At 34.9% G+C, this 15,414-nt stretch overlaps 1 protein-coding gene across 2 annotated transcripts in view; it reads right to left on the bottom strand.

Moving 5' to 3' along the window:
• LOC114250730 (uncharacterized) overlaps positions 1-15,414 on the bottom strand; it is a 76,560-nt gene that overhangs the window by 14,537 nt on the left and 46,609 nt on the right. For both annotated transcript variants that reach the window (XM_089735727.1, XM_089735728.1), the window contains 2 exons: positions 3,193-3,292; positions 2,432-2,540 (listed from right to left, as the gene is read on the bottom strand). In XM_089735727.1, the coding sequence (XP_089591853.1) occupies positions 2,432-2,540; positions 3,193-3,292 (209 nt within the window). The remainder of the gene's footprint in view (positions 1-2,431; positions 2,541-3,192; positions 3,293-15,414) is intronic.

Here is a 15,414-nt window from a genome sequence, read left to right as displayed (position 1 = left end):
TACAATTTACTTACATTACCTACATACTTATTTATTACTGACATAGAAAATAAATAATTCTCTAAGCACGCACGTTCACGTAAACTGTTCAGAAATGTAATTAAGTGTTTACAAGGGACGACTTAAAGTAAGCTTTTGGGCAGTTTGACAGCTTTAAGTTCGTGTTCAAGGTTTTCGGGAAACAGCCTGTTCCTACAACCATATCTTATGTTCATTTTATTACCTAACAACCTATTGGGAATACATTTCAAATGATTTAAATTGAAATAATATCTCTGGCGTGCGACATAAGAATTATCTCGCTTCTAAGCATAATCTCTGTATGTATTGAAAATTATTATTATTTGTTCTCGACGGTCTCAAAAATAAACATTAGACCTTCAACGTGTTCTAAGATTTTATTCGGTGGCATGGATGCCATTACGAAACAAAGATACACAGATCAAATATGTGTATGATACTAACTCCGACCACAAAGCGTATTTGGAATTTCTAATATCACAGTATGCATTTCAGTATGTAGTCTTTTTGTTAAATATGTATAATCATAATTACACATACGCCCTACTCATTGACACTAACAAAGCTCAGCTCAACCGCTGCCTGTTGTTAATTGATCATACTGTATGCAGCGTCTGGGCATCAGACCAACAATTTTTGCGACAATATAACTTACAGTCCGGGTCTAAGCAATTTAATAACGACAATGTGAAAAAGTTTATTTATTTACGCATCAAGAGACACAGTTAAATGTCTATGTAAAAAATACGAGAAGAATACATAGCGATCAGTTGTAAAGCTTATTACAGTTCCAACCTAGCATGCAATTATCGGATAGCCTCTAAACTAAGTTCAGATGGAAACATATCGTTAATCATGATATGCATGCAACCATGCAAGAAATGTAAGCTATACAATCTTCAAGCAAATTGTAGAAGAAAGAGAACAATAATTTTAAGAACCATAAATACCCTATGTTTTGTTTGATTTTTTGAGTGTAAATTTATAAAAAAATATATTCAATACATCATTCATAACATAACAAGCAAGGAATACACCTTTTTTTTTTAAATAGAACATTGACTATTTATTGGTGTGTGAAAACAAAACAGATTTATTTATTTAATTAATTCGTGTTCTTTTGAACCAATTTGAAAATCTTAAGGAAATGAAAACATCTATGTTTAATTTTAATAATCGGAACCGCAAAAAATAATGCAAAATTGTAATATTGAAATACTCATTTGACGGAGTACCTATATGATAAAAAAGATTTAAAAAAATTGAAATGCTAAGATAATACTTTTTAAAAAATACACTACCAAATTAAAAACTTTTTATTTTTGGATTTCACCATTTAATTTAAAATTAAAATTAAAAATAAACTGACGCGAACAGCTCTCTGTCTAGTTCGTCTTCGCTTTAGACTCCCACTAATAAAAAAATCTAAACCTAGCAAAATTTGTTCATTTACGTTAACGGAGCAATTCTTGAACGCTCGGAATCAATCTATCCCACGCACTAACCAATGGAACGATCATTAATAAGAATAAAACTAGTGTGAAAATTTGTCTGGGAGTATCTGAGAATAGTTTTAAATTCAGAATTGTAACTCGAAATTAAGTAATAGAAAAAGTGATATAACAATTCAATGTTAAGGCTGGAAAATTGCATGGATAGTACAGTTAAAAATCGTGTATATGTACGAATAATGGCATCTGTTATTTGTAGTAGTTACTAATAACTAGCAGTATTATTTAGTAGCATTATAGTTAGGTAAAATACAATAAGACTTTTTCATGACGTCGCTTCCTGCGCTTGTAGCTTGTTAGCTTTAACTCAAGTAAAGTGTACACGGAATGATCGAATTGGAGTTATTCAAGCCATTCTGTAGCTACTCCTAAATTCACAACGTTAAGGAATAAATTGTGACATTAATTAAAACTATACATTAAACAATGATTGTCACTCCGTAAACAATTTCAGCTATGGTGAGTGTTGCATATTATTTCAACTTTTATGATGGTGTGATTAAATCCAAGCTACATCATAATTGTGTTTAAGACCTTTTAGAAAGTCACCCTATAAATTGTTATTGCTAAATTACCATAATAACCGAATATTAGATCGATTAATAGAACATTACGTATCCACCCACAATAAGTGAGTTAGTTTTCATAAAAATGCAATCTAAAATGTTAAGAACTTTATTGAAATCGCCTCTAAGATAATGCATTGTTTTTATGATGATGCAACCCAATTTAATTGAGCGCTTTTCTTTAAGCTATGATAGGTAATTACTTCTAAAAATAACTTCTAATATTCTTCGCATTTCAATTATGATTGTATTGCAAAAATAAGATAACACAAGTCGCTTCAGTAACGACGGTCAAATCTCAAAACTACTTGGAAGATTTATTTTGATACATACCTAAACTAGCGTCGTATGTATTCATGTATTCTGACGTCATAAATTGTGATACCAGGGCTGTTTTTCCGACTCCCGCATCGCCGAGCAACACCACTCTATACTTCGGAATCTAGGAAAATAATGACGTCATATTTCATAAGATCAATACACTCGTTCCGGTCGATCTATTCTGGAGCGAAGGCACATTTTAAGTAAGTGAAAAAAGGTTATTTTGTATACCTATATATAGTACCCGAGGGCCAAAATATATATAGTTCTTAAAACTGATATTTTAAACGTTATTTTAATTATATGTAAATGGTTTTTCAGTACTGCCTATTAATAACATTCTCTAAAGAAAATATAGTTTTTTTTTATTGCTTAGATGGGTGGACGAGCTCACAGCCCACCTGGTGTTAAGTGGTTACTGGAGCCCATAGATATCTACAACGTAAATGCGCCACCCCTCTTGAGAAACTTCAGTATAGTTACAACGGCTGCCCCACCCTTCAAACCGAAACGCATTACTGCTTCACTTCAGAAATAGGCAGGGCGGTGGTACCTATCCGCGCGGACTCACAAGAGGTCCTACCACCAGTAAATAAGAAAGAAAAAAAAAAATCCTCGTGTTTTTAGTTTTTTTATGGGCGACGGTCGAGTTAAACCGCCTTGCTTGACAGGATGTTGGTATATGTATCAATAATTCTAGAAAGACTGATTTGAAAATTTACGTATACCCTCGAAAATGTTCGGGATTTTCCATAACGGCTGCTTGTACTTACTGGGTCCATTTCGTCTTCATCAGGCGTGGTGAGGCTCGCAGAATCAACAGGTCTGTATCCGGAACAGCAAGAACCATCGAACGGAGATCGGTCAGACGCTCTGTCAACAAAATTCAACATTTATTTTCAAAACATGCTACTTACTAGCAATTTGTAATTGCTGCGTCTATTTCTTATAGGTATCTTGAGGTGGCCAGGAAAATGAATAAATGCGTTTACTTCTCCAAATACTAATTATATTATTTTTTATTATTTTACAAATATAGAATTGACATGCGCGTCCATATTTTTTCTTCGTGTAATATTTTTAAAATTTTGACAATTGTTGCCACTATTGCGTTTCATGATTTGTTATTAGTTCGTGCGATATGACGTCATCATCACAGCCATCAATGTATGACGCGACGTTGATTCGTTAACAGTAATGTATAATTATTTTTTAATAGTGACGTTACTAAACAAGATTCCTGATAGCTACTACAAAATTACGCAACAAATATGATTTATAAAATTCCGCTACACCTTTTATATGGTTTTGAAAGAACGCGAGTGGCGCCAAGCCGCTGCGATGTTTATTTTGTGAGGTTACTGACCTCTAAAATTTGTTCGTTCTTTACGGACTAAATCAAATACATCAATTAATTTAAGTGTTGTTTTATAAGCTTTTTTAAGTTTTATTCGTATTAGTAAGAGATAACGAAATGAAAATACCATATTGAACCACAAAAGTTGCTTTTAATTACGTATTGAGTTTTTTAACAATACATTCTACTAACATAATAATTCATAATTCGAGGGATCAAAGACTATTTGGTTTAAGCGACTTCTTTGCAATTTTACACGACAATCATTTAAAGTTTAAAATTTGATAAAAATATTATCACAAGCAAACTTGTTCAGCTATTAAGATTTAATTTGAACTTAATTGAAGTTCAGTTAAAACATCGAATTGTTAATACTAATATTAAATAAAACAGACCTTTAGTTACAAAGATAGGTGTCGCGTAGCTAAATCCCGTTTAAACCAAAATTAAATAATAGCCTTTCATCCCTCGATATAATAAGTTGTTCATGGTAGTTTTTTGGCAGTACTTCGACTGTAGCGTACCACTCCGCAGGCGTAGCACATGGTAGACGTAGCCGTTTCACACTCTAGCTACGGTTCTTCGTAGCAAAGTCTACATTTACACCCGTATCTTTACACCCGTATCTTTAGTCGTTCACACGAGCGTAACTCGACTCGACTCAACCTCCAACGCGCGTTTTGGTATGATTAGTCGTAAAAATAAACTCCACTCAAACGTCCTTGGAAAAATTTCCTAACCGGAGTGAAGTGACCGTACTGTCAAGTTAAGGTACGTCGCGACGTACCTTGAACGTTCCTCAAGGCTGGTTTTCTATCGATGTCCAAATAGTATGTGGACCGCAAATGGAAATATATGATATTGTTGTGCAATGGCCTGGATCTGTGCATGATTCGCGCATATTTTGATAATTTAAGTTTGATAATATTTATTAATAAAGTAAATAGTTCGAGGTTAGACATTTGAAACTCTTTATTTTATTTACCTACATAAGAGTCATATTTTGCTTACTACCTGATAAATAAAGTCAATGCGATTATAAGTTTTATTTATATAATAATAAACTGGTGGTTGTGGAAAAGCACTTCAACAACACGATGCAACCAAAATCACATAAAAGCGGCGAATAAAAATACAAAGCCGGATCCGAAATCTAAAATAATGATAGGTTAGAAAATAAATAATACACTTTCAGATTTACCGCACGCACACATATTTACGAATAACTCAACAACCAAAACATCAAACAAGTTCATCTAGTGTCAAACAGACAGCGGCAGCTTGACTTTGACATTAAACAATGACCATAGACTACAGAACTCTATGGGTTTGATGCTAGCTTGATCAAATTTTCATCATTATTACCTCACTCGAGGTCAGTTGAGGAATATTGTAATGGTCGACTAAAAATACCAAACTCGAGTAAGTTTCGAGGGAATGCTCGAGCATCATCGGATGAGTTAAGAGTGGAGGACTATTTTACGAAACGTCTAAAGATACGGGCAATAGTTTAGCTTAACATTTCACTCTCGATCTTGCTACGTTTCTCATAGCATAGTCTGCATTTAGTTTAGCTTATCATTTCACACTCTCGCTACGATTATTCGTAGCAAAGTCTACATTTAGCTTAGCTTATTAAATCATTTCACACTCTTGCTACGATTCTTCGTAGCAAAGTCTACATTTAGTTTAGCTAACACTCCATACTCTCGCTACGGTTCTTCGTAGCAAAGTCTACATTTAGTTTAGGCTAGTACATTTCACTGTCGCTACGGTTCTTCGCAGCAGTCTACATTTAGTTTAGCCTAACATTTAATGGAACCAATTATCTCAGAGTTTTTTGCACACCGTTTTCTCATATTTCGTGCACTAACTGATGCTGACGTTTATTACGATAGACGGTTACTATAGATTAAATTTTAGAATTTTCTCAGTCCGCATAAATCAATACAATTAAATCTAAAGCCGTTTTAAAGGTAGCTGTAATCCGAATGCACTTATCGTTCTATCCTCGCAATAAATTAATAACTTTACGAGTGATCAAAGGCAGCTAAAATTAACACTAATTTTCTGGTTCAAAACACTACTCAGACCCTTTAAATATTTCATAGCCGCCCCTCGGGAAGACATAAGCAATTATGTCTTTCAAAACTTCCAAATATAGATGTATACGAGCCGAGTGCGATGAATCTGACGTTTTTTTCCATTACGTGTCAGAAAGTGACTTGAACTCTCAAGTCAATAAAATATTAAGCTAGTTAGGAAGTTAAAAAACCCGTCAAATGTTTTTATTGCTGTCGATGGAATGTTAGCCTTGCGATCCGTCTGGTATGTATGATTGTATGGTGTCAACCTACCACTCCATCTCTTCCTGTGGGTGTCGTAAAGGCGAATTAGGAAACCCTCAAGAAACCCCCCACAGCGATTACCAACCAGCGTTTAATGGCATTGCGTGTCTGCCGCGATGCAGTCATGCGCTTCAGTCTAAGGGTAAGCCAGTACTATTACAACATAATTGAGGTTTCGACCTCATGTCTCAAGCTGGGTTGCGACATTTATCTTGCAATATATAATAATATAATAAGACAAGTGTCAATATGAATAATAAAACTGATTTATTTTTATTACAACGGCTACGCGTACTATTTTACACACAAGAAAAGTACGTTGAAAATCTAAGACAGAATTGATTTGAAGCAAAATTTTATAAACAGCCTGAAAAGGGAATATACTGTGATGTCTATGTAAAACTTTCACTGAAAAAGGTTTTAAGGGGCAATTCGTGTAGCTCATAACTTACCGACACGCATTACCTTCGCGTCTGAGTCGCTAAATAATTCATATCCGACGGTACGCGGTAGCAGAGAGTCTCTCTATAGTTCTCACAAAGACGCACCCTACTTCTTTTTACATTATTCCGTGTAAAAAAATTATACCGCGTAATGTACTCTGTAATATGTTTTGACAGCTTCACGATACAAACAGAAAACAATTGTAATGTTATAGAGGCGATATTGCTGTCCGTCTTAAGACATTGGACTGAACTACATTTTCGAGAGAGCAAGTGTTTCTTGACTTTTTTTTTTTTTATTGCCCTTGTAGGCAGACGACCATACGGCCCACCTGATGGTGAGTGGTTACCGTCGCCCATGGACTTCAGCAATGCCAGGGGCAGAGCCAAGCCGCTACCTACCTTCTAAGTGATAAAATTGTGTTACAAACTAATTATTAAATCACTAACATAAAAAGTCCTACGTGAATAAAAAACTTTCAAAGTGAAATCCGACTCCCCTGTCGCCGTTAGTTAATGTTTCCTGTCACAAATTAGAAGTGGCAATAAAATCGTGTTTGTTTACAAAAAATAAAGGCCTTTTTTTATCACAACGAACAGATTTCGCAATGTTTTGGCAGACGGACGTCTCTAGCCGTCCGAACTATTGAAAAAGTAACATTGCGATCGGGTCATTGGCCTTTATATCGCTATAACTTTTAACTATTAAAAGGGTGGGGCAGCCGTTGTAACTATACTTGAGACCTTAGAACTTATATCTCAAGGTGGGTGGCGCATTTACGTTGTAGATGTCTATGCGCTCCAGTACCCACTTAACACCAGGTAGGCTGTGAGCTCGTCCACCGATCTAAGCAATAAAAAAAAATCTTATCGTAATGTAATAGAAAAAAAAAAACGTAAAATTTATTACATTTTCGTCCTGAAAGTACGTCCAAGTGTGACATATTTTCTGCCTATTTCTGTCCAACGTTTTAGTTTGATAGATTATTACATTTACCGTATATTTAATAAATATGAGACTTGAACTTTACTCGACCTTCTTTTGTTACAGTATTTTTGTATGCGTATGTAAGGGTATTTCGTTCCTTCAAGATCTAGAGCTAATATCCTACGACAAGCTTACTAAATATACATATTAATATTTCAGTAAAAACAGGCAAATTTCAGTCGCTAATATTTGGCTAAGCGTCTTGGTATTCTCATTCATTTGAGCCAGTTTATTGAACCTACTTATTCAATACGTATTCAAGATTGAACCGGCCCCCATTTAGTAATATTTGTTTACAGCACTGTTCTACAATTGTTAATCTGGTTCCAAATGGGAAACCTCTTACGTCTTTAACTTTCGAAAGGAATCTTGAGTCATAATCAGCTGTATCCCAAGCATTGCTAATAATTTATGGTATTTATGTATAGACAACGAACACTCATAAAGTAGTACACCGTATCTTGATATATCTTCAAAACGATGCCTCCAATGAACACTACGCTAACTCCAAATTCGTAGGTTTACAGGAGGAGCGTTTAAACGAAAAAAGTTGATAAAATCTTTATTATTGCCAATATATTTATGATTTTTTTTTTGTGTAACTAGCTGATTTACTCTTGCTTCGAACCCAATCAATAATGATTTGTAATACTTTTAAAATAGTGAAGCGATTTGCGTCAAAACGAAAATTCCAAAATTTTGAGTAGTGTTCATTAGAGGCATCGAAAACAAAAACAAAAACAACCTTAAAAACCACCCAGAGATAGCAGCATTTTAATTTCTCAACATTATCAAGTCCCTTCTCTTATCTTGTTAATTACCCTTTACAATTATTTTTCTTACTTAAACGAGCAAAACGAATAGCATAAGTCTTGAGAAATAAGCCTGACGGTTTATAAAGTTGTCTTCTTGCCGTTGTTAAATACGTCATTTTCATCCACTGAGACTCAATTGCTATTTAAATGATTCAAGCAGTAAAAATCAAATTTATTAACATAGGCAGATTCGATTTCATTAGTGTGGGCTTTGCAAAAAAAAACAATAGCAGAAGCGTTAATATACCTATCTACATAAATGAGCTCCAATAAAAAATAGTTTGAAAAAACTAACAAAATACGCTTTTATAGAAAATCCAACTAAAAACTAGAAAATAAATTTTAATAAATTTGAATTAAAAATAGTGTAAGAAAAAATGATTTTGTTGTAAAAAAAAACGTTTCAGGACATTATCAAAATAACCCGTCTACTCATATCTGTTCATAAAATATTTATAACTACCGATACCATGCACCCCACGCTTTTTTAAACAATAAAATCAATTTTTTTTTAAATATTGAATTGTCATCGGTCCTTAATAAGTATACCAAAATTCGAGTTAATCCGACGTTTTGAAGGGGGTCAAAATCATGTTGAAAGATTCCGTTACATACTAACATACATACGTCTGAAGCTAATAAAAGAGTATTAAAAATAGACTAAGAAGAGATCGTGCGATCACTTGACGAGGGCTGAATGTGGAAATATAAATAAACCTGGTGAGCCATGAGTGATTCCACCCAACTTAGCAATAAACAAAAATGAGTACATACTAAATCTTAGTTTTATAGTACAACGGCTACCCCACCCTTCAAACCGAAACGCATTGCTGTTTCACGAAACAAAAGGACAGGGTGGTGGTACTTATCCAAGCGGGCTCACAAGACGCCCTATCAGCTACTACCGCCTAAAATTGAGCCTTCTTTTAAGTTAACCCAACTCTTCTTTCAAAATCCGAGTATGTTTACTTCTGGCCGTAGTGCAAGTATCGGGGTAGCTGCTACTTTCGTATTTAATTTTGCCGTGACCCAAATCGATACTAAGATCAGGATTTCAGAGGTCAGATAGCCGTTATAATAAATTAAATCTTAGATTTCGCGTCTTTGGATTCAACATTTACGTTGGTATCCGATGGTTCCCGTAATGACGGTATTGTAAAAAAGGTAGTCAGCTACGACCACTCTGACAATAATGTCCGACTAAAAAGAAGAAGTGAAAAGGGTGCATCATAAAAATACTGATACACCACGCCTATAGTAAGATACAATAAACAGACCGCCAATTGTACTTTTTTTGTATTTAATGTTTGGCATTGTTTTTTTTTTGGTGTACAATAAAGAATACTCTCTCTCTCACTGTGTGAAAGAAGATATGCGAGGGAAAAATGTGAGTGCAGAGATGACGGATGATAAGCCTGAGCGAAAGAAGAGGACATACTGCGCTGACCTCACTTAATCTGGGACAAGAAAAAGAAAAAGTCCATAGGATACCCTAACTGTAGGACGTGAGCAATTCTCAAAGTTTACAGCAAAAAATCATGTTCATCGTCATCTATTTACATATTCAACAACACCAAATCACTAAAGTTCGTTGAACCTCAAGAAAAACGGAACAACCCTTAATAATGTAATTTGTATTACCATTCAAGTTGCGGTTGTAAATGTTACTGTTAAACAAAAGTGTCGCGACACGAATCCCGCTATGAATAGATTCAGTCACGCGATTCGCTTTAAAAAAATAGTCCGGAACCGAAGCTATAGTATAACGTTTGATATCCCCGAAAACGAGAAAACTTTTTAGAACATATTTCAAAGACTTTAATTGCATTTACCGGTATTTCGAAAAGAAGCGGGTACGAAATTCGAATTTCGGAATATTCATCGGTCTTCCATTGAAGATTTTTCAATTTCCTATTTTGAACATTAATTTCCTATTTGAACATTATTATCACCGTTGCTGACATCAGAAATGGCAGGGGCCCAATCATGCCACGCCGGCCACAAAAAAACCTGTCTAAAAGCAGATTATTTCTATTTATTTAATCATAATAATATTATGTCCCTTAATAGACTGTAACCGCATTTAAAATACAACCGAAATTAATAATTCAAAAAGTTTATTTTAACAGATGTTATTTGGAAACAATATATTTTGTAGGGTTGACAAAAAGTGACGTTTAATTAACCCCGCCGGTACCGAGTTACATCAGAAACTTTCGAAATGAGATAAATTTCGTGATATTCAACTATTTAACTTTGTAAACAAGCTTTTGAGGACGAAAACTTCAGGAGAGGGATACTGGAGTAACCGTTATATTGACGTGTTTATTTTTGCCCGATTTCCGAAAAGCCTACATCAAACAGTGGACAAGATTAAGATGGTTTATTCATTTATTTTTATCGCAATTCGATCATAGTTCTTAATGCATAAACTTAAAATTTTCTATCCATATTATGTCTGCTAAAGCGGGGCAAAATAACCTTTCGAGTTTTAAAAACAAAAATGTGAATCGATTGATAGGCAGAAGAAAATTGTACTGAATGTTTTTTGCCTTTTATTATTTACTAGCGGCCCGCTGCGGCTCCGCTCGGGTATTTAACAAAAATTTCAACGATATTTGACGTTATTTTATTTTTTTAAATAAAAGAACACTTATTGGGCATAACTATAATAGTTAGACATACGCTGTCGCGACACTTTTTGTAAATAATAATGTGTTCTACTAAGTCGTAGTACATTATTTTATTCTATCATCAATAGTTTTCGCAGGGCACGCGATGTAAAGAATATTTTAGGCAATTTTTTTCACACCTTGGGTTACATTATTGGAGTTTTAGTAAGGATCCCTAATTTTTTCAAAAAAGATTATAGCCTATGTCACTCGGGAATAGTGTAGCTTCCAAACAGTGAATGAATTTTTCAAATCGGTTCAGTAGTTTCGGAGCCTATTCAATACAAACAAACAAACAAATCTTTTCTCTTTATAATATTAAAATATTATTATAGATGTATGTGTATTTTTCACTGTACAACTAAGCGAGCACCGTCCAATTTTAAACGAAACAATTACGAACAGTAGACCCGAAGAGATTAAGGATTACCCGCGGGCTAGTCGAGTTTTGAGACCTCGATTTTGGGGTCAGCCAATATCGCTCACCTGGATTCAGCCCCTGTTTAAACATGGTTATTAACACTTACCATCTTTAATAAAGAGATTGGTGTTTAAATGTTTTAAACTGTTAGCGAAGGTAGAATTAGTGGTTTTTCGAAAATTCCACATTCAAATTACATATTTTGTCCAATGTTCTAAATGTTCGTGCGATTTTGTTACTCTAGAGCAGTGATTCTCAACCACTGTTCCGCGGCACTTTTGTGTGCCGCCTAATTTCAAAAGTGTGCCGCCAAATTTTGCGAATATATAATAATGTTAATATTATTAAATTATATCATTTTAAAAGAAAAATATTTTAAACATATCTAAATCCACAAAAAAAAAATTATAGTATATTTTAGTTTATTTCGTATATTAATTTTTTTTGATAAACTATTTATGCAGTGTGTTGTAGTAAGTAAATAATTTTTATCTTTTTTTTTGTGTGCTCACTGCTCTAGAGTGTGAGAGGAAAATTTGGAGGTAATCTATATATATAAAAATGAAACCCGTTTTCCGTTGTCACGACATAACATGAAAACAGCTTGACCGATTTGGCTAATTTTGGTTTTGAATTATTTGTGGAAGTCCAGAGAAGGTTTAAAAGGTAAATAAATATGAAAATAATCGGAATTAAATAAAAATAACAATTTTGTTTTTCCTTTGATGTGTCCCCCGTCGGATGAATTCCTTTTGTTTGTCTTTTATTTATCGATTGAGGCACTACGAAGTCTGCCGAGTCAGCTAGTAAATAATAATACCTCACATATGTTCACGACTTACTCTACGAATAAACATAATCGTGTAATCAAATTAATCCAGGAAACTTCTGACAGTAAGGGGAGCTATGAGATACTTTTAGGTACATATATTATAATGATTAGCTCTTTTGTTTGTACGAAAAAACTTTTGTGCGTTTGGAAGCATCTAGAAATTCAATATTAAGATAAAAGTAAATTGTAATTGTAGATTAATATTGTAACGAAAATTATGCTTTGATAAATAAGTTTTTCGCTCGCTTCACTAGTTGTATTTCGAATAGTTTACAAAAACGATTAAATAAACGAAACGTCGTTTACAAAAACACATGATTAATGGGGCTGCCGCGTTTCTGTGGCGGGTCGGGGATGTTTGCAGACGCCGGTGTTGACGGCTTTGCCGCAATACTTAGGAAACGAGCAGCATCCCTGATGCGGCGGGTGCGTGGCGGCTCCAACGGTTACCTGTAACTTATTGCGAACAGAATGGAGATGGATTGGCCATTCTTCTTAGCATGGAATCGCCTACGTGTGGCGGGATAAATATATTATTATGTATTTCCAAATTATATTTTTTATATGGGCTAAAATATAGTCTGAAATAAATGATTCTTATTATTATTATTAAACTGCAAAAGCAGTTTCAATTTACTATCGATCACAACACTCTGGAAAACAGAAGAAAACACTACGTTTAGGGAACGTTTTTTACTGGTGGTAGGACCTCTTGTGAGTCCGCACGGGTAGGTACCACCGCCCCGCTTATTTCTGCCGTAAAGCAGTAATGCGTTTCGGTTTGAAGGGTGGGGCAGCCGTTGTGACTATACTGAGACCTTAGAACTATATCTCAAGGTGTGTGACGCATTTACGTTGTAGATGTCTATGGGCTCCAGTAACCACTTAGCACCAGGTGGACTGTGAGCTCGTCCACACATCTAAGCAATAAAAAAAAAAAAATTAAATGAACTTTAATTTTCATTTCATATCCATAATGTCAGGCGTAGGGATTCCACGACAGAATAGCGTTTAGGATCTTCAGTATCTCAACGCTGAATGTTCTCTCGCTCTCTGACATTACTGTTACGTTGCAAAAACGTTGCTTACCCGAACATACTTTTTTTTTATTGCCCTTGTAGGCAGACGAGCATACGGCCCACCTGATGGTGAGTGGTTACCGTCGCCCATGGACTTCAGCAATGCCAGGGGCAGAGCCAAGCCGCTGCCTACCGCTTAATACTGCCCACAAGCCTCGTTTGATAAAGGACATGTCATAGCGCTCGGAAAACACTACTAGTAATCCTAGGAAACACTACTAGTAATCATACTGGTAATCCGGCGCTTTCATTTTATGAAAAGTCAACTATTAACAATTTTTATTTAATTTTTATTTATTTTTTTATTTTTTTATTCTTAATAATTATTATTATATTATAATACTTTGTATTAATTGTATGTATATTTACGGAGATATGTATGTGTATATGTATGTGTACATATATGTATATGTATTTCACTGGAATGGTACACCGCGCGTAGTTCGTTTCCAAATGATTCTTGTCCACCTGATGGTTGTCTGGAAGAGATCGCTCTTAGCGATAAGACCGCCAATTGTACTTTTTTGTTTTTAATGTATCGCACTGTTTATTTGTTTTTTGGTGCACAATAAAGAATACTCTCTCTCTCTCTCTCTATCTGCTCTCAGTAAAACAAATTTATACAAGACTAGCCGTACTCGCCCGCTTCGCTGGGCATTTAAATTTAACATTATTATTTATTGTCATTATTATTAGGGAGTCCAACACTCATATAAACATTAGCCTATCCATTAAGTACATGTATTTTCTACATGGATACCAAGTTTCAAGTCAATCGGATGCATGGTTCAGTAGTTATAACGGAACATCCGTAAAAACCACTGTAGATTTATATATTAGTATAGATGCTTTTCTTTGTGGAAGTCGTTCGTGCACACATGTTATTTAGAAGCAGTGGTAGTTACGTGCTTTTTTGCCTATCTACCAGTACATTGAAAAGGCTATGATGCTAATTTCAGTTTAGTTGAAGGGCGAGCTCGCCAGCCTGAGAGAACATCCTAACATTTGGCCTGGCTTCACAGAATCTGAGAGCATCTGACGAGTATCTCAGTAGGCTGTATCTACGGGTGCTGCTTGTAAAATTTGACACTCGATAGTTTCCCAGACCCAATAAACCGATTTTTTTTATTGCTTAGATAGGTGGACGAGCTCAAAGCCCACCTGGTGTTAAGTGGTTACTGGAGCCCATAGAAGTCTACAACGTAAATGCGCCACCCACCTTGAGATATAAGTTCTTAGGCCTCAAGTATAGTTACAACGGCTGCCTAACCCTTCAAACCGAAACGCATTACTTCTTCACGGCAGAAATAGGCAGTGTAGTGGTACCTACGCGCGCGGATTCACAAGAGGTCCTACCATTGTCTTAATCGTTTGAAAAAGTACGCGTTTTAACAATCGCTCTGACCACGACAATACCTACATGCCGTTTATGAAACAGAATTGAGTTTTCACGGTTCCAAGAAGTTAATCTAAAGTCGGGTGCGTCCAACTGTGGAATTGATTACGCTAGAGATTACCAACGGGCTCACGATGAAGTCTTCCGCCCGTACAAACGTAGGTATAACTAGGTCAGCGTAGTCACGCAACATGACCAACACATATCTCGACTGATCATCGTATACTAGCTTCCTTTTTAATACGCTTTTATTAGCTTCAGACGTACGTATGTAACGGAATCTTTGAACATAATTTTGGCCCCCTTCAAAACGTCGGATTAATTCGAAATTTGGCATACTTATTGAGGACCGATGACAAATCAATATTAAAAAAAAAATTGATAAAATTGAAATTCAACTAAAAAATGAAACTTAAATAATATTTAAAAAAAGCGTGGGGTGCTTTTCAAGATATTATCAAAATAACCCTTCTACTCATATCTGTTTATAAAATATTTATAACTACTGATACCATGCACCCCACGCTTTTTATTACAATAAAATATTTTTTTCTTACACTATTTTTAATTCGAATTTATTAAAATTTATTTTTGTTGTATTTTCTATAACAGTGTATCATTTTATTCTATTGCATTAGATTGGT

This window comes from Bombyx mandarina, chromosome 20, assembly GCF_030267445.1.
Source record: "Bombyx mandarina strain Sakado chromosome 20, ASM3026744v2".
NCBI classification, from domain to species: domain Eukaryota; kingdom Metazoa; phylum Arthropoda; class Insecta; order Lepidoptera; family Bombycidae; genus Bombyx; species Bombyx mandarina.
The sequence above is the reverse complement of the archived record's forward strand: the minus strand, read 5'-3'. Positions and strand labels throughout refer to the sequence as shown.